Here is a 19,129-nt window from a genome sequence, read left to right on the forward strand (position 1 = left end):
GTTCCAGTTTCTTCATATCTTTACCAGCACTTGCTATAGTCATTTTAATTTGAACTATTCTTCTAGGTGTGTAGTAGTATCTCATTATGATTTTAATTTTGATTTTTTAATGACTAATAATGTTGAGTATCTTTTCATGTGCTTCTTGACATCCATAGATCTTTGAGGAAGTGTCTGTTCAAATCTTTTGCTCATTTAAACAATTATGCTATTTGTTTTCCTATTGTTGAGTTTTGGGAGTTCATTATATCTTTTGGATCACCCTTTAACAGTGTATGCTTTGCAAAGATTTTGTTCCAGTTTGTGGTTCTCTTAACATAATCTTTTAAAAAGCAAAATTTTGAATTTTTAAAAATCTAATTTATCAATTTGTTCTTTTACACAGATTGTGTTTTTGGTGTCTTATCTAAGAAATATTTGCCTAATTCAAGGTTATAAATATTTTGTCAATTTTTCTTCTAGAAGCTTTATAGCTTTTAGTTTTACATTTAGGTCTATGGTCCATTTGGATTGATATTTGTATGTGGTGTGAGAGATGGGTCCAAGTTCATCTATTTTGCATATATGTATCTAATTTTCCTGGCATTATTTGTTGAATGAGTTGTCTTTTGTGCCTTTGTGAAGAACCAGTTGTACACATATATGTTTGTTTTATTTATGTAGGTATTTTTCTAGAAATTAAAAAATTGATTATAAAATTCACTTGGAAATGCAAAGGACCTACAATAGCCAATACAGCTTTAAAAAAGCATGGAGTGAATTAAGAAAATGTGGCACATATACACCATGGAATACTATGCAGCCATAAAAAAGGATGAGTTTGCGTCCTTTGTAGGGACATGGATGCAGCTGGAAACCATCATTCTTAGCAAACTATCACAAGAACAGAAAACCAAACACCACATGTTCTCACTCATAGGTGGGAACTGAAAAATGAGATCACTTGGACTCGGGAAGGGGAACATCACACATCGGGGCCTATCATGGGGCGGAGGAGGGGGGAGGGATTGCATTGGGAGTTATACCTGATATAAATGACGAATTGATGGGTGCTGACGAGTTGATGGGTGCAGCACACCAACATGGCACAAGTATACATATGTAACAAACCTGCATGTTATGCACATGTACCCTAGAACTTAAAGTATAATAATAATAATAAATAAATAAATAAATAAATAAATAAATAAATAAATAAAAAATAAATAAAATAAAAAAGCATGGAGTTGGAGGACTAGCTCTACATGATTTCAAGATTTATTATAAAGCTACAGTAATCAAGACAGTGTGGTATTGGCATAAAGACAGACAAATAGATCAATGAATAGATTAGAGGGACCAGAAGTGAACTCATACATATATGGACAATGGAATTTTACTCAGCAATAAAAAGGAATGAACTATTGGCATCTGCTACAACATGGATGAATCTTAAAACAACTATGCAAAGATTAAAGAGTCATACTAAAAAAAAGTGCTATTATATGATTCCATTTATGCAGAATTCTAGAACATGCTAACTATTGTATAGTGATAGAGAACTGATCAATGGTTTCAGGAACAGAGGACAAGAATGTGGAGCAACAGAAGAAGGGATTACAAAAGAATGAGAAAGCTTTTGCAGGAAATAGATTTGTTTATTTCATGCTTGAGATGATGGCTGTACAGGTGTATGTGAAAACTTACCTAATTGTACACTTCAAATATATACAAGTTATTGTATGTCAATTAGCCTCAATTTTTACCAAAGTACCATAAGGAATTCCCATGAAACAGTAGGAAGAATCAAAGAATGATTATAAAAAGAGAGAGGGGAGGGCATCATAGGCTGTAAGAGGAGAGAGATGTTTTGTAGAGAGGGTGAGTGGGATGGGGTTCCCAAATGGAACTGGCAGACCCTTCTGGACATATAAATAACACAAGCACAGCCATGGAGTTGGAGATGACCATGGTTGCCATAGCATGTGGGGCCCAAATGGAGACTGGACCTTGTAGAATAGAGATGATAGGTGGGATGAGTTGAAATGGTCAGGGTGAGAGGGGATGTGCTGCTTCTGTGAAGGCAGGAGTTTGAATTTAATGTAGTAAGTGATGGTAACAGTTTCTGAGCAGGAAAGTGAAATGATGAGCCCTCAACATCCTCCTTAAGGCTCTGGTTTTTGTCCACTCTCCCTGTGAGACTGTAAAAGTGAAAATTCAAAAATGTTCAGGACTGGCCAATGCCCTCATGGGAAAAGTAACTTTTGAGAATGCTTCTCTTTCTAGATTATTGTTTTCCTTTCAATTTTGGCTGGGTAATTCTTTACTCTCTTGCCAGCTTTTTGATGCCCCCCAAAAAACATTTTTAAAGTTGTATTTTTAGTTGTTTTCAGGGGAAATTTATGTTCAAATAATCTAACTTTTCTTTACCAGAAACTGCAAGTCTTTGCTATGTTTTTATTATTACTCATTTTACTGTGATGTGGCAAACAGAACCAGTATTCACCACCATTCAGTTTTCCTCTCCTTCTGGACACATGGAAGGCAAATCTCATTCACCTTAGGATTTAGCAGGGCCATGAGATCAATTCAAGATGACGGGCTATGAGTGAAAGTAATGTGTGTGCCTCTTCTGAGCTGATGCATTTAATTGCTGTTACGAGATCTTCTCACATTCTCTTCCCCTGTTGCTGTGACGGAGGAGATGTGTGTTTCAGGTGAAACAATTTCAAGATTATGGGGATCTCTGTCAGTCAGGTTCCCTGAATGACTACATGGAAGAGTTCTCTGCCTTTGAACTTGTGAAAAACATAGAATGGATAAGAAATAAACTTTTGCTGAGCCCTGAGATTTGGGGGTTGATTTTTACTGCAGAATATCTTTTCCTCACTAATACATAGACCATGTGAGGCTACTCTTCCTTTCCTTCCCTTCCCTTCCTCCCTTCCATTCTTTCTCCCTCCTTTCTTCCCTTCCTTCTTTCATTTTTCTTATTTTCTTTAGGTTTTTCTTTTAAATTGAAGAAAAGAAGCCCAAGCTCACTGTTTGAAATTATTAAAAGTCTTAATAATTGGAAGAAGAAAACCTTCAGTATCAATTCACCCAATTCCCAACCTCAGCCTCTACTTTAAAGTTTCAGACATGGACTCCCAGACAAGGACAGAATGTCAAAACATTAATGCCAAGGTTTTGGGTCTTGAATTTCATTCTCTTTCCATTCCATCATGTTGTACTTAAGAAAATAAGTTATATGATGTTTCTTTTTTCTTTTTCTCTTTTTAAGAGCAGAAGAAATTATATTTATTTATATAGAAACAAAGACCCAATGGGGTAAGAAGAAGTTTGAATTTTTAGCACGAGGAAAATATAACTCATGCATGGTGAGTAGGCACATGGATTATTCTCTTCCTATATTTAAGATATTAATGTTTCTTTACCTCACACTCAAGAGAGAATATGAGTCATTTTCACGAATCCAACATAATGTGTGAATTGCAAAAAGCTTTTCAATTTTTAAAGATCATTCTGTAGTCATTTAGTCACAATATTTTCCTGTCCAAAGCTTAAAAATTGAAGGGTTCTTTTTCTTTTTCAAATTTAAATTTGTTTGTTTAATTCACATAAAATTATGTATATTTGAAGTATACAACATAATATTTTAAAATATGCATACATTATCGAAAGGCTACATTGAGGTAATTAACATATATATTACTGCATATGTCATTTTTTTGTGGCAAGAACACTTAAAAGGTACTCTCAGTGATTTTCAAGTATAGACTACGTTATTAACCACAGATGCCATGTTGTACAATAGATTTCTTGAATTTATTCCTCTTATCTAACTGAAATTTTGTAATCCTTGGCCATTTCCCCAAGCCCTTCACCCCCTAGCCCCTGGTAACCATCACTGTACTCTCTACTTCTACCTCTCTAGACACCCCCCCTCCAAGATTCAGATACAAGGGCATCCAGTTGGCAGAACCTGGGTCCCATGCCCACACACCTTGGGACCCAGGAGCAGAGGGAGAGGGACTGTCTGCCCCTCTTTGGCTTTGTGATGAGAGGGAGAGTTTCCCACCTAGTTTGGGATTTCCCCATAGGAAAGATAGTTAAATGCTTGACAGCCACAAAAACAGTTGTTCTGGGGAAGTCGGTGAGTCTCAGGAGAGCAGTGTATGTCACCTTTCTTTGATTGGTTTGTTCAGCGAAAAACTGGTATTGGTTATAGCTCCATGGCAATGCTAAGTAGTCTGCAAAGCTTCCGTTTGCTTTAGTCAATCCACATGGTGATTGTATTGCTTTTTTGCTTCACCATCAATTACCTGCATGAGGCATGCATAAACTCTGCTTTTGTTTCAACATCCTAATAGCATGCTAGGGAGTGCTCCTGTTGGATGAAGCAATGATAAAGTTCTGCTTTAGGGCACAGATAGGTCCACCTTATACTGCCCATCTCATCATGACACATGTAACTTATAATGTTTTCAATTCATGATAGGTTTATTCAGATGTAACCCCATTGTAAGCCAAGGAGAATCTGTACATATTTAGAGAAGTAAAACATAAATGTTCAGTTAATGAAAGTCAGAATGTGAACATTCATGAGTCTCTCTTGGGTGCCACTTCTGGACTTCTGCATTCTCCTTCCCCTGAGACACAAGCACTATTTGGGTGTTTATATATATCCAATTCTTGTCCTTTTATTTCTTTTTCTTGCCTAACCTTTCCTGCTAGAATTTCTGGGACAATGTTAAATAGCAGTTGTGATAGCAGGCATTTATGTCTTATTACCAAGTTTGAAGGAAAAGACTTCAATGTTTATCATTAATCATGATATCTGCTCTAAATTTGTTACATTTTATGACATTAAGGAAGTTGTCTATTATTTCTGCTATGCTAAGAGTTTTTATCACAAATGATGTTGAATTTGTCACTTTTTTTTTCTGCATCTGTTAAGATCCTCATTTTTATTTACTGTTTTAATTATTTTTTATTGACTATTTTTGTGTGTGTTTATTTACTGTTTTAAAAGGGCTTCACAGAAGTCACCCCAGGACTAAAGTGGATAGAAAACATTTTTGTTTTTTCTTTCAAGTTATCCTACCTTTAGTACCATATATCATGCAATATTTGCCATATATCATGCAATATCAAGGTTGGAAGGAACCTTAGAGGTCATACACCACTATAATCTGTCACCCAGGTTCATGAATCATCTCTGTTGTTGCTAAGGGGTTGGTTGTTCACCTGCATCTGTTCAAATATTTTTAGGGATGAAAAATGTACTATCCTTGTCCATTCTATTTTTGGAAATCTCTAGTTCCAGAAAGTCATTTATTGTGTGAGCTGAAATGTGCCTCAGTGTCAGATTTATGCTTTGGTCCAAGGTTTGCCCTATGGAACATGTAGGACAAGTGTTCCCTGAGGTATGGGTAGAAGCAGTGTGTTTAGTGGGAAGCTGGTAGTTTTCAGAATTAAGCAGATCTGGGTTCACTTCCTGGCTTAGTCATTGACAAGCTGAGTGAGTCTGGGTACTATGGAAGATGGCTTAACAGCCATAACTCCTTCCATCCCAGTATGCTCCTCCTTTGCAGTGTGACTTTGCAACTCCTCTAATCCAGAGGTAGATCCCATTTTTCCACCTCCTTGAATCTGAGCTGGCCTTTGAACTTGCTTTGGTCAACAGAATGTGAAGAAAGTCATACTGGAAAAGGTCTGAAGCTTAGGTCTCTGGGGCCTTGCTGCTTCTGCCTAGTTCCTCTTGGGATGCTGCCCTGAGCCTGCCATATAAGGAAGTAATCTAGCCTATTAGATGTGAGAGGATACTTGGAGGAGAACTGAGATGTCCCAGCCAACAGCCTGCAGCTCTGACTTGAGCTACTTCGAAGTCAACTCCTGCCCTGAACTTATGCAGGTGTTTTCTTAGAATTTAAATGTAAGACTTAACATTTAATCCAGAGGAATTTATTTTGATTTTTAAAGATGGGGTCTCCCTCCGTCGTCCATGCTGGAACACAGTAGTGCAATCACAGTTCACTGTAGCCTCTGACACCTGGTGTTAAGCAATCCTCCCATCTCAGCATCCCAAGTAGCTGGGACTACAGGCCCACACCACCATGCCTGGTTAATTTTTGTTTGTTTTTGTAGAAACGAGGTCTCACTATGTTGCCCAGGCTGGATTCGAACTCCTGGCTTCAAGCAATCCTCCCACCTCAGCCTCCCCAAATGCTGGGATACAGGTGTGAGCCATGGTGCCCAGTCCGAAATTTCTTTTTGTTAGTCTTAGCAGAGCACTCCACCTGTGCCAAGGCAATCGTGGTTTTTTTGTTTGTTTGTTTGTTTTTGAGACAGAGTCTTGCTCTGTCACCAGGCTGCAACCTCCACCTCCTGGGTTCAAGCGATTCCCCTGCCTCAGCCTCCTGAGTAGCTGGGATTACAGGCGCGCGCCACCACGCCCAGCTAATGTTTGTATTTTTAGTAGAGACCAAGTTTCACCGCATTGGCCAGGATGGTCTCGATTTCTTGACCTTGTGATCCACCTGCCTCAGCTTCCCAAAGTGCTGGGATTACAGGCATGAGTCACTGCACCCGGCCAATCGAGGTCTTATATCTGTCATTTGTTTCTCCACTTAGTGCATCTACATCAGATGATTATTACTTCCATGTTTTCTATCAGTTCCTAAAAAAACAATGTGAAATAGGACAGTGCCAGGGAAGGAACCTTAAGGGACACTACTAAACACCTCTTCCATGCCTGTCACTGAGCCAGTCAATATTATTAACTATGTTATACATGCATGTTATTTCCAAGCCTACAGATTGCTTTCACACGTTAGCATGCTCATCCATGGTGAAATGTGTCCAGCGGAGATCTATATGGGCAGTAACATTCTTTCCTGAAATCAAGATATAACACGTCTAGTAATGCTCTCCTGAATAAATTATTTATTGAGTATCGATATCACAATCTATGTCGTTTCTCTTTGTTTATTGGATCAGTGAATATAAAACTATACCCATAGTTACGATTATACAAAAGACTCTTAAGTCAGTGGTCATGGGTAAGACAGTAAACCAATTTATCTGCTTTCAGAGCTTTTAAGAAGTTAAAGTGCAAAAATGACAGTTTTGTGCAAAAAGAATTTTCAGCGAGTCCTGACAGTCAAAATATACCTGAAGTCGCTGCGAGACTTTACTTGGGTTTTCATGAGATCGTTTGTGTGTGAGCACGCTCGTGTTTTTCCCAGAGCAGATGTAAGGATGGGCCTTTACTTACTCTTCCCACCCCATCCCCCACCCCCTTCGCACAGTCTCACCTTGGGAAGGGTATGGGAATGAAGAAAGGAGTGTTAATCGGGTTCCCAGCTTTCCCTTACCTTTCACCTAGCCCCCTAACTACTGTGGGTGTTAGGTTTGGGCACACCCATTTCAAAACAAGGATACTGGTTCTTGAGGGAAGTGTGAGACTGAAGTTACAGAGCCTGTGAAAAGCAGAGCCATATAGAGGCAGTAAAACCCCACGTGCTTCGTGCTGAAGCACCTGGGGGGTGGACCTGGGCCTACCTGGGGGGATGCTCAGCCCTGCGGGTCCGGGAGCGCGCAGAACAGTGGACAGGGTTTCTCCCACTTCTGGGTAGGGGCGCGCTGGGCGCTGGGTGGAGGCCCGCCTACCCTCCGCCGAGACCCATCCTCCGAGCCGGGAGAGGCGGGGAGAGGGCGTGTCCCCTGGCCCAGCGCGACCAGCGCGCACGCGCAGCGGGCAGAAGTGGGGCCCCGTCCCACTCTGAGCGCGCGGCTGCGCACTGTGCCGCCTGCCCTCCCGGAAGCGCGGAGCTCGGCCAGCGCCACGTCTATCCCCTTACATACTCCTAGGGCTCCACAACCGCCGCCCCAGCTGCGAGGGGCGCAGCCCCCGAGCCGCGGCCCTCGGGACGGGACCGAGAGCATCATGGGCAGCGCAGCCCCACGCTCCGCCTCCGTGCTGCTCCTGCTGCTGCTCCTGCTCCTGCTCCGGGCCGAGCAGCCCCGAGGGGCCGAGCTCACCTTCGAGCTGCCGGACAACGCCAAGCAGTGCTTCCACGAGGAGGTGGAGCAGGGCGTGAAGTTCTCCCTGGATTACCAGGTGAGGCCGGGCGCCCGGCAGCGCTCCCTTCTCCCTCCACTCCCAGGTCTCAGCTGGACACTGGCGCGCTCCTGACTGGAGGCGCTCCCACAAAGGCTGTAGGGAGGGTGCATGGGGTGGGAGTCCCCGGACACCAGTTGACTTCCCCGTGTGGAGGAAGGTTTTGGATCATTAGGGCCCACCCGAGACGAGCCTGGCCTGCGAGGAGATAGCGCCGCTGGTGCGAACCCGGGATGGGGACGCCAGGGCGGGTCCCGCAGCCTGGAGAACTGGCCAGAGAGATCTCCGCAGGCGCCCGAGACACTAACGAACGCCAGCTCTGATCGGCTGGACCGAGGCTCTCTAATCGCAGTCTTTTGGACCGCCTTGCGCCTTCGAGTACTGAAAAATGGCAGCGAGAGGAAGTGGGTTCATAGTTTTATTTTATTCCTCCCCTCTCCGGCGTTTAAAGTTCGGGTGAGGTGAGGGCAGCAGAAGTGAGAGTGTGCGCTTTGGAAAGGAGGGATTACTGCAGCCATTGAGGCCTGGCGGTGTTTACAAGGAGTGGTGTGGCTGCATGACTTGGCTCTTGCCATATGGCTTAGAAAAGCTCAGTTCCTGTACTCCTGTCTCCTTTGAGAGAACCCGTGGCCCACAGGTGACAGGAGAAGGTCTTGAGTGAGTAGTCTGCCCCCAGTATTTAGTGAGCAGGTCTAGGGTTGGGGGCCAAGTGGGCATCATACTCAGACAGCTATCTGCTTGTGGACGCATGTTGACAGGCACTTCAGAAATGAGGTGCCACGGGCAGCAGGAATGGGGCAAGCTATTTGACCAGTTCCTCTGTGCTTAAAGGTACTGAAGGAAGCTTGCGCTTGGAGACAACTTATATGGGCAGTCTCAGTCACTTATTTGTCCACTTTCACATTGTGTGGACAACATGCAAATTGTGACTGGATTAACATGGCAACCTAGATGCATTGACAAAAAGAATGATAATTGTGTGGTTGCAGAGACCTTAGATGTCATCTGTTCACTGCCAGCGCAGAAATCCCTTGTCAAAGTGTGTCCAGCCTGGGTTTAAACATACTCAGCAACAGGATGCTCACTGCTTTACGCAAAGCTTGCTGAGCAGGACTAGTAACTTTTGTCTGGACAAAGAGGCCATTTAAATTTGGAAGCAGATGGAGGCCATTGACCGTGTCCTTTGATGGATCTTGGTTATAGCCATTGCCTACCTGTGAGATTTTGCCTTATGTGGGTCTTATTTTTCTTATGTTACAAGGAGAGTTTGAACTAAATGATTCCCAAAGACTCTTCCACCGCTGACACTCAGAAATTCCATGAATTCCTCGATCAATATTTTTCTTCTTGCATTCAATCAGTAACAATATATTGTTAATAGCTACTAGACCCATTCAGCAAGCCAAGAATGACCCTTGCTGGGGGAGAGGGAGCACCTGTCTGTTATTGGAAGGGAGAAGCAGGAGGTGCAGCATGCATGCTCTAGGGTGGCCTCAAATCAGATCCCACATCTCCACTGCACCCCCAGGGGGTTAGTTTGCAGTCTGACAATTGGCCAGTAATTGGCTGGCACTTTTTGGGCGCTTGCTTTATGTTGGACACTGTGCTAAGCACTTTAGATATGATAACTTATTGAATCCTCACTTCATGGATAAAGACATGTCCTCAGAGAGTAAAGTAACTTGTTTAGGGTCACATGGCTAATGAGCGGCAGTGCCCTAAAGCAGTGATTTGCTGCGTGTCTTGTGTTAAGTATTGAACAAAGAAAGAATCAGTGGCATCTAGCTGCATTGGAATAGTTTCTTGGATATCCCTCCTCATCTTGCTCTTGATTTCTGGAAGCCTTATCAGCACCATCTCATGAAGAGCAGTTATCCTGGGGTATGCTTATTCATGCTTCAGAATAGTGCAGTAGGTAAGCGTTTGGGCACTGGAACCAAAAGCTCTCAGGTCAGATCTCAGCTCTACTTTATCTTGTGTAACCTTAGGCAGTTACTTAACCTTGGAGCCTCAGTTTCTTCTTCTGTAAAATGGAAACGATTAGGCTCATTGAACCCCTGCAGAACAATCTTTGGAGTCAGACAGGCACAGATTCAAATCTTAGCCCTTTCACTTTCAAGCAGTGTGACCACAGCCAATTTATTTAACCTTGCTCAGCCTCAGTAAAGTGAGAAGTGGCATAGCACCTGCCTTAGAAAGTTTTGAAGATGAAATGACAGAAATGTTTGTAGAGTCTGATCACAATGTCTGGTTGGCATTTGGTAAGTGGTGATTGCCCCTTTGATAACAGCAAACTTCTTATGGTTGTCAGGTCATCACTGGAGGCCACTACGATGTTGACTGCTATGTGGAGGACCCCCAGGGGAACACCATCTACAGAGAAACCAAGAAGCAGTACGACAGCTTCACATACCGGGCCGAGGTCAAGGGCGTTTATCAGTTTTGCTTCAGTAATGAGTTTTCCACCTTCTCTCACAAGACCGTCTACTTTGACTTTCAAGTGGGCGATGAGCCTCCCATTCTCCCAGACATGGGGAACAGGGTCACGGCTCTCACCCAGGTGAGTGAACATTAGCAGTTTGGGGCTGCTGAACCCCCTGGCGCGTTCCTCCTCATTGACCTCTGTCTAGGCTGGTGGTCGGAGTCATCATCCATCCAGCTCCCAGTCTGGAAGTCTCAGGGTTGGTTTTGCCTCTTTCTTCACACCTAGTCCTAAAGAATGCCATGCTCTTCTTTCAATCTTCCTTTCGACTCTCTAACCAGATCCCTGCAGTACTTTCTTCTGATATTCTTGTCTCTACTCTTTCATTCCTGCTCAGTCTTTTGCACAGTACCACTTTTGAAGTACCTGTGTCATGTGTCTCTGCTTATATGATGTGCCTGTATCATGAAGACCAAAGTCCTACTTTGTGTGATGTATTAAAGTAACACAAGGTACTGTTACAAAATAAATGCCAAACATCAATGGCTTAACAGAATAGAAGTTTATTCTCATGCATAATCTAGAAAAGGTTGGTGGGGAGCTTTCCTCCATGGTGTGACTCAGGAATCCAGGCTCATTCTTTCTTGTCATCTTTCTGTCTTCCCTTAGGGCTTCAGGGTCTTCTGCCTGTAGCTGCCAAAGGAGGAGAAAATGAGAAAAGTCCATCTACTTCTTAAAAGCCCATGCCCAGTGAGAATACATATCACCTGCTCATGCCCCATGGGTGAGAACTTAGTCATGTGGCAAACCTGGATGAAAGGAAGGCTGGCAAGTAGAGCCTTAGCAACAGCTCTACACTATAGAGGAGAAACTGTGACATTTTGGGGGGATAGTCATGTCTGTCACCCTTGGCTGTCAAGGTTCATTATTCTATTATCCCAGCCTCCTTAATCCGTCTTACCTTCTGCTATTTAAGCTCCTCCTTCCCTTTCATATGCAGGCTGGCTTCCTGAGGGCTGAATGGTTTACTTTTGTGTCCTCAGTGCTCCAGTGCATAAGGTGGGGCACAGGAAGAAGCTCACCAAACACTTGTCAAATGACTGTCAGGGCCCAGGGAAACCTGTAAGACAGGAATAACCATTGATAGCTGCACGTGTGCCAGAACCAAAAGCACAGCGTCTTGAACTTTCAAGGAGGCCAGATGATCTGGGCCGCACTCCAAGGTGGCTCCATTCCTCTGTGGCTCTGGGCACACTCATGAATGCCTGTGGATTCATTTACCCAGTCTTCCACCTTCCCTATGCAGTTGGAGGCTAGAGCTGCACGGTTCAATACAGTAGCCAGTATCTAAATCTGGCTATTTAAATTAATTGATATTAAATTAAAAATTCACTTCCTCATCTGCACCATAGCAACACTCCAGGTTCTCAGTAGTCACAGGTGACTAGTGGCCATGCACAGAAAGTTCCATTGTCCAAAACTGGGTTTGAGCTTTGAGCTTGGCAACATGACTGCTGTTAGAAGATCCAGCCAAGGGTGTGTATTGTGTGTAAGATCTTTTGCAACCAATACTCATGAGAGTTTTATTGGCCACTATTGAAACAGCCTCTATTCGGAAGATTCTGTAAGTCTCCAAAAGCTGAGCTGAAGAACTTCCCCCTTAACCAGTAGAAAACAGATTGGTAGGAAAAGCTTTAATGAATTAGGTCAACAGAGACATTCTTTCCTGGAGCCTGAGCAGTAGTTTGATTTTGTTGCAGGAAAGGGTGATTTATGCTTCCCTTTTCTTCTATCTTAGAACCTCTTCTTTGCTCATGCTTAGCCTCAAAAGAGCCGTTTCCTTCCACCTCTCTGACCCTGCTTCCTTGAACCATCTGTGTCTGCCTTTGAGAGTACTTGCTTTTGTGCCGACATTCACTCAGTTTACACACTGTGCCGGCAGTGGATGGCTCTGTGCCTGTGCTGGGCGCCCTGCAAGGAGCACAGCCCTGCAAGCCAGTTGGCCATGGGGCACTGTGGTCAGAGCTGTATGAAGTGCCAGGGGTCTTGAGGAGGCACTGATGAATTCTTCCAGGAGTCAGGAAGGCTTCACTGGGAGAGCTTTACCTTAAACTTGACAAGGTAGAAGCTTGGCCTCCTCGATGAAGAGAGCAGGTGACATTTATGGAGTGTAACTTTCTTTCTTCTCGCCAGCCCTTTTCATCTTGCTTCGCATGGGTCCCCTTTTACCCAGCAGCTGCTGTCTCGCCTCTCCCCAGACTTCTTGCAGTGCAGTCGTGGGCCAGAGGCCATGGTTTCTGGCACAAAAGTAAGTATTAGGTGAAAGAACAGGTTCCATAGTGACCAGGGCCCAGGCCAGGGATTCAGGCCCAAAGGACTTGTTTCAGGCCTGAGCTCAGGAAAACCAGGCTCCTAGGAGAGAGGACCTGGGCCAGGAGAATGTGACTTCAGGAAAGCCAAGCTCGAGGGGCTTCCAGGCTTCCTGAGAATCTGGGCAGATCCTGGTCAGAGCTGAAGGTTTCTGACAGAGGTCAAAGGCCAAGAGCTACCTCCCTGGTGGCCTAGGAAGGGTTAAAGGTTTTCCTAAGTGCTCTGAGGCCAGCTTCTACTCCCCTGTCACTGAGTTCTTAAAGAATTTAAAGAAGCAGATACTTGGGTCAGGGGAGGCCTGATGAGGTGAGGGCTGCAGGAATTTGTCAGTGGTTACAGACTGAAGACCTCAGCATCCACAGGTGGCTGGGACAGGATTGGGTGTCCCCATGGAGATGGAGGAAAGGGATGGTGCGAGAAGTAGGATGGGTCAGGGTGTCACCATGAAGTAGCAACTGTCATCCCTGTGAGGCTCCAGGACGCTGGTAGCCAGCCAGGACTGGTGGTCTTAGCAGGGCGGAAAGTCACACACAGGAGGAGAGCTGGGGAATCGTGGCCTGGGAAAACAGGACCCAGAAGCAGAGGGGTTCCGTTGGTTTTCTGCTGGGTGGGAAGCTGGCTGAGGGACTGCCTAACTGAAATGTTGTGGTAACAGGCTGAAGAGGTTTGTTTTAGACGAGCACTAATGGAAGATCTCAGTGGATGGGGAAGTAGCATGTTTTTATGGTGAGGGTGAGCATCCAGGTGTCTGTGATTCTCAGGGATATATTGCTCTGGGGTCTCTCGCAGGTCTGTGTAAGGTCCTGAAGGTGTCTGCAGGTGTTAGTTGCCAAGAAAGCTGTAGAGTATCACCTATTGCTCCATTACCCTCTTGGAACTGGTCCCTTTGCTATCACTGACCTGATCTGATCTGATCTGATCTGAGATTGTTCCTTTAAAGGCCACCGAGGCCTCTTCATGCAGTCCTAGTGCTGGTTTCTGGCCTGTGTCACTGGATCTCGGCCAGAGAAGATGGCTTCACATAAATATCTGACTTATCCTCTGTCTTGGTGTCTACACCTGTGATTTCTGTGTCCTCCATCTTCTTCCCTTCCTCCTTCCTCTCCAGTGATTCTGGGTCCTGGGAGAAGGCTGGAGATGCTGACCAGTACTGCTGAATTCCCAGGCCAAGGCCTGCAGTCCAAGGAGCCCCCAGTCAAGTGAGTCCAGTGTTTCTGAATGAGTTTGTGACAAATAAGCTTGGAGAATGGAATTCTAGCCTGGAAAATCAAATGAGCCCTTCCGTAGTGTTCTCTGCGGATTTATACATACAAATGTGTATGCATATGTGTACCTATGAATACATATCCGTGTGCCACACACATACATATACACATATACTGTGACCATGATACACACATGTATACACTTACGTGTGTGTCTCCATCCGTCCCACTGATTTCAAGAATGATCTTCTTTGTTATCAAGTCCTGTGATTTCAGTGCCATCAACTTCCCCCCAATCCACTCTTCCCTGACATGGTGACCTTCTTAATTGAGGCCTGCATCTTCTCTTCCCAGTGGAATTGCAGCCACCTAAGTGGTTTCCCTGCCTGTAGACTGGTTCACACACATCCCTTTCTGCATCATATCTGCCAGAGGCAGATTCTCGTAAAGTGGGATTCCAATCTTGCCAATCTTCTGCTCACAGAGCCACATGGTAAAGCCTTGGACCTCAAGGCCCTTTACTGTGAGCTTCCACCTCCCCACAGCTGCTTCTCCATGCATCCCCATCACCATGTCAGTCCCTGATCCCAGACCAGGCCCTGTATAGTTCTTTGCTTGTGCTTCTGCTGCCTGGGATGTATTCTCATCCTCAGCCTGGTGACGTCCTGCCCATCCATCAGGGCTCAGCTTGTCTTGTCCCATGTCAAGTACTCCATCTTCTCTGGCAGGCTCAGCGTCTTTCTCCTGGGTGTTCCCACGACTCTGCATACCCTTCTGTTGTTGGCTCTTTTTACATTGCATTATAGTTGAGTAATTTTTTCTCTAAATTGTGAACTTTCTGAGACCCAGGACTGTGTCTGGCTCTGATTCTTAATTCCTTGGGCCTAGCACAGTGCCTGGAAGAAAAGTAAACATTGAATAAATGTTTGAATGAAGGAATTAGTGGAAGTGTGAGCGATTAAAACTCAGCCATGATTTGAAATCCTTGTAACTTCATCCTACAAGTGTCTATCCTGAGTCCCCCAGCCCCACCTTCAATCCTTTGTGATTTTCCAGGGATCACCAGGGTGATGTAAATACAAAACGGATTTGTATTACCAAGTCTGCCTCTATAGGTAGTGTCTGGCAGGGAGCACTAGGGAGGCTTCTAGAAATGGCATATATTGAGTTAGCTTTGACACGGGTTCACATAGGTTAAGCCCGACTCCACATTTACCTCTTTCCTACTTCTTTCCCAGTTTAGTGTTCTATTCCATCTGTGAGAGTTGACATACTCTAGTGAGCTTTGGAAGCATTCCCCGGAGAGCTAGGAGGAGCAACCACAAATGTGACCATTGCCCCCAGTGCAGAGACCTGCACCCGAGCTTTCTCTTCTGGTGGTTGGCCTTTGAAGCCAGTTTGCTTTGGAAGTTCCCTTTGGAGTCAACTTCCTGATGTCTGGAACCCTTCTTAGGATCATTTGTCCCTTTTTCAATATCAAATATCTGAAGGTATAGCCCACCTACCAAATGCGGGGACGTGAAGAAACCCAATGCCGACTACTCTCCAGTTGTGAAAGATGATATGTAGCCCAAAATAATAGGGCATAGAGGATGTCACTGAGAAAACAAGACAGAGGTACTCACTGGGGGACAAATAGGCTTATTCTTCACTTGATACTGCTTCTTGAGCTGGTACCCAGTCTAACTCTATCAGTTCCATCTGCTACACAGTGATCATGCCACCTTTCTACGTGTGACATTTCACCACTTCTTACACATGGACCAGGATGAGAGGGCCAGCCACGGTGTGCAGGAGAGTCCCATAGCTTTGGGAGGTAGACCTGTTGCCAGAAAGATGGAAGCTGCTGCCCTGTAATGCAGAGGATGAAGGGAAGCTTTTGTTCTCCCTTACATAGTCTAGTTCAGCTCCTAGAGTGGCCCAGAGTTAAGGATACCCAATGAGGCAAGTAAGGGTAGCACCACTGTTTGGCAGTGGTTTCCTGTTTGTCTTCTGGAAGTGGTTTAATGTGAGAGAGAAACAAGGGTGTTGGGGAGGGAGGTCACAGAGTGACTTAGTCTTTTCTAGTTTATTGTACTGTACTTTACAAATAGTTTGCCTTTGGAGTTTGGGAACTGAAGTGAGTGTCTGGTGCATGCTTTGTGAATTCCTCTAGCCTGAGAAGTCACTGATAGGATAGAATTTTCTAGGTCTTGGATACATGGTGTTTTAGAGGCTGCCTCTGAATAAGAACTCAGTGTTTTCCCATGGGCATAGTGTGTTAGTTGTCTATTGCTGAGTAACTAATTACTACAAACGTAGTGTCTTAATGCAATACTCACTTATTACTGCACAGCTCTGTACAGTGTGAGCCTGAGCAGGGTGGCCAGTTTCTTTGCTTGGAGTCTCCCAAGGCTGATGTCAAGGTAGTGGCAGGTTGGGCTCCTACCTGGAAGCTCTGGGGAAGGATCTGCTTTTATGCTCATTCAGGTTGTCAGTGGAGTTCAGTTTTTTGTGGTTGTAGGACTGAGGTCCCCATTTCCTTGCTGACTGTTGTACCCTCAGCTCCTGGAGGCCTTTTTCTGGTCCTGGCAGGTGTTCACCTCCACCTTCAAAGCCAGTGTGGCACATTGTATTCTTCTCATGCTTAGAAACTGTCTTGACTTCTTCTGCAACTAGCTGGAGAAAGCTCCTGGCGTCTAAGGGCGCCTGTGATTAGATCAGGCCTGGATAACTTCCCCATCTTCAGGTCAGCTGTGTCATATTAACATGATGCAGTCACAGCGGTGACAGCTCATCATATTCACAGCTTTCTGGAATTAGGGCAGGGGATCTTGGTGGTGATGGGAAGGACATTTTCAGACTTCTGCCTACCACACTGAATATTTTTGCAGGTAAAGAAAGTTATGATGTAGTATGTGTTACACATAAGCATATGTGTCTATGTGGTGCCTGTTTATATATATGTGTCTTTGCATGTGTGTGCATGTGCTTACGTACATGAGGCATGTGTCTTCACGTGTTTGTGTTTATACATGAAACTATAGGCTGCAATTACATAATAGAATGAGCATGAGCAGTGGATTCAGAGTCCAAACACAACTGTGGTCTAGTTCACACTTCGCTGTTTATTAGTTGTGTGACTTTGGGCAATCTGTGTAGCCTCTTGGAACCTCAGTTTCCTCACCTGTATGTGGGATAAGCCCTCATTAACAGTGAGGGTAATGATCCATGCCTATCAGGGGTATTGTAAGGACTGGATAAGAGAGTATGGGGCAGTGCTTGAAAGCATAAGCTCAGGACTCCGACTCTAACTCAGCCACATACTAACTGTGTGGCTCTGGGCAAGTTACTTAACTTCTCTGAGCCTCAGTTAGGCTTGTTGTGAGGATTAAATAAAACCACGTAAAACCCTTAGCATAGATTCATAGTTAGCATTCAGCGGATGTGACCTAGGATGTTGACGACAGCATTTGCTGTTTGCTGGATCCCACATATGTCTATGGGTTAGCAGCGTGACTGCTTTTCTCTTCCTGCCCAGATGGAGTCCGCCTGCGTGACCATCCATGAGGCTCTGAAGACGGTGATTGACTCCCAGACGCATTACCGGCTGCGGGAGGCCCAGGACCGGGCCCGAGCGGAAGACCTTAATAGCCGAGTCTCTTACTGGTCCATCGGCGAGACGATTGCCCTGTTCGTGGTCAGCTTCAGTCAGGTGCTACTGTTGAAAAGCTTCTTCACAGAAAAACGACCCATCAGCAGGGCAGTCCACTCCTAGCCCTGGCATCCTGCTCTAGGGCCCCTCATGTCCCAGCCTGGAACAGCTCTCGTAGGTCTCCTAGGCGCGTAGCCCAGGGTGGAGGCAGAACAATGCTGCTGTGGTAGCCCTTTGCCTTTCATGCCCATGCTTGATTCTTGCACCTCAGCAGCTGAAGGTCTCAGAGACCAGTAATCAGAAGGCATCCGACTGCATTATGTGTGCAGCACTGAAAAGATGTTTACAACTAGGCTAGGGATTAGCCACTGTGGGAGGGTGGGCAGGCAACGGTTCAGCGGCCTGGCTGGTAGCAGGAACTCCAAGTGTCCAGGCCTTTTGGGCAGCTCAGGGCCCTGCCTCTGTTTCATGATGCGTGGGTCATTTGTCTTGGGTGTCCTATCCCATGTGGAGAAGAAAGGGGCTCTAAGTTCTGGCTTTTCCTCCCCTGGGGTTCTCTGTACCTGAGGTTACCAGGCCCTGGGCAGTTTTGCAGATCTGCTTACCCCAGGTGAGCAACAGTGTCAGCCATGCAAGCAGGACAGAATGGTGACTGGGTACCCTTGGTGAGCTGTGTATTTCCTAGGAGGTAGAAAACTGTGGGAAACTGTGGCTAATAAAAACTAAATGTGAGCATCCTGGAGACTTGTGCCTTTATTTCTGTCCCTTTCTGGGGACTCCAGAGCTTACTGCAGAGCATGGGTGTGTGCATAAATAGAGTGTGAGGTGCAGAGGGTGCTGTGCAGAGATGTATAGGGTGGGCAAGAAATCACTCCTCCCAGGTGAATGAAAGCAAAATAGGAAGTCTCCTCACGTGGTCACACACCATGTTGTACAATGGAACTTTGCAAATGCTGTTTCCTGTGATAATACCTTCTCCCTGATATCTGCATGCTCTGCTCCATCATTTCCTTCTGACCAAAAGACACATTATCAGTGAAGTCCCTCCCAGCCACTCTTCAAGATGGTACCATCTCATTTGCCCTTAGTCCTCCTTCCCATTGGTAAGAAATGAATGCATACCCATCAGGTGTCTGTGCAGTAGCTCTGGAGGGAAGATATAACATCTCCGCTAAAGGAAACCTATCAAATCTGAAATCCTGTACCATCTGATAGGCATTAATGCATTGTAGGAAAGGAAGTGAAATAATATCTTTAAAAAGATGCCCCGTAAACCTCACTTATTTAGCTTGATTAAAGGATAAATATTGCTTATCTTTCATATGTTTTTGATATTTCTTTTCTCTTATTTTAGAATTAAGTACTGGGTATATATAAAAGGTTACTTGCAAAAT

The 19,129-nt window shown here is 44.9% G+C and overlaps 1 protein-coding gene across 1 annotated transcript; it reads left to right on the plus strand.

Moving 5' to 3' along the window:
* Positions 1-7,755: 7,755 nt before the first annotated feature.
* TMED3 (transmembrane p24 trafficking protein 3) lies at positions 7,756-18,477 on the plus strand. Its single transcript, XM_023193395.2, has 3 exons — positions 7,756-8,104; positions 10,416-10,664; positions 17,622-18,477. The coding sequence occupies exons 1-3, from the start codon at positions 7,931-7,933 to the stop codon at positions 17,856-17,858; spliced, it is 660 nt and encodes a 219-aa protein (XP_023049163.1). The 5' UTR covers positions 7,756-7,930; the 3' UTR covers positions 17,859-18,477.
* Positions 18,478-19,129: the final 652 nt, after the last annotated feature.

Source organism: Piliocolobus tephrosceles, chromosome 6 (genome assembly GCF_002776525.5).
Source record: "Piliocolobus tephrosceles isolate RC106 chromosome 6, ASM277652v3, whole genome shotgun sequence".
NCBI classification, from domain to species: Eukaryota; Metazoa; Chordata; class Mammalia; order Primates; family Cercopithecidae; genus Piliocolobus; species Piliocolobus tephrosceles.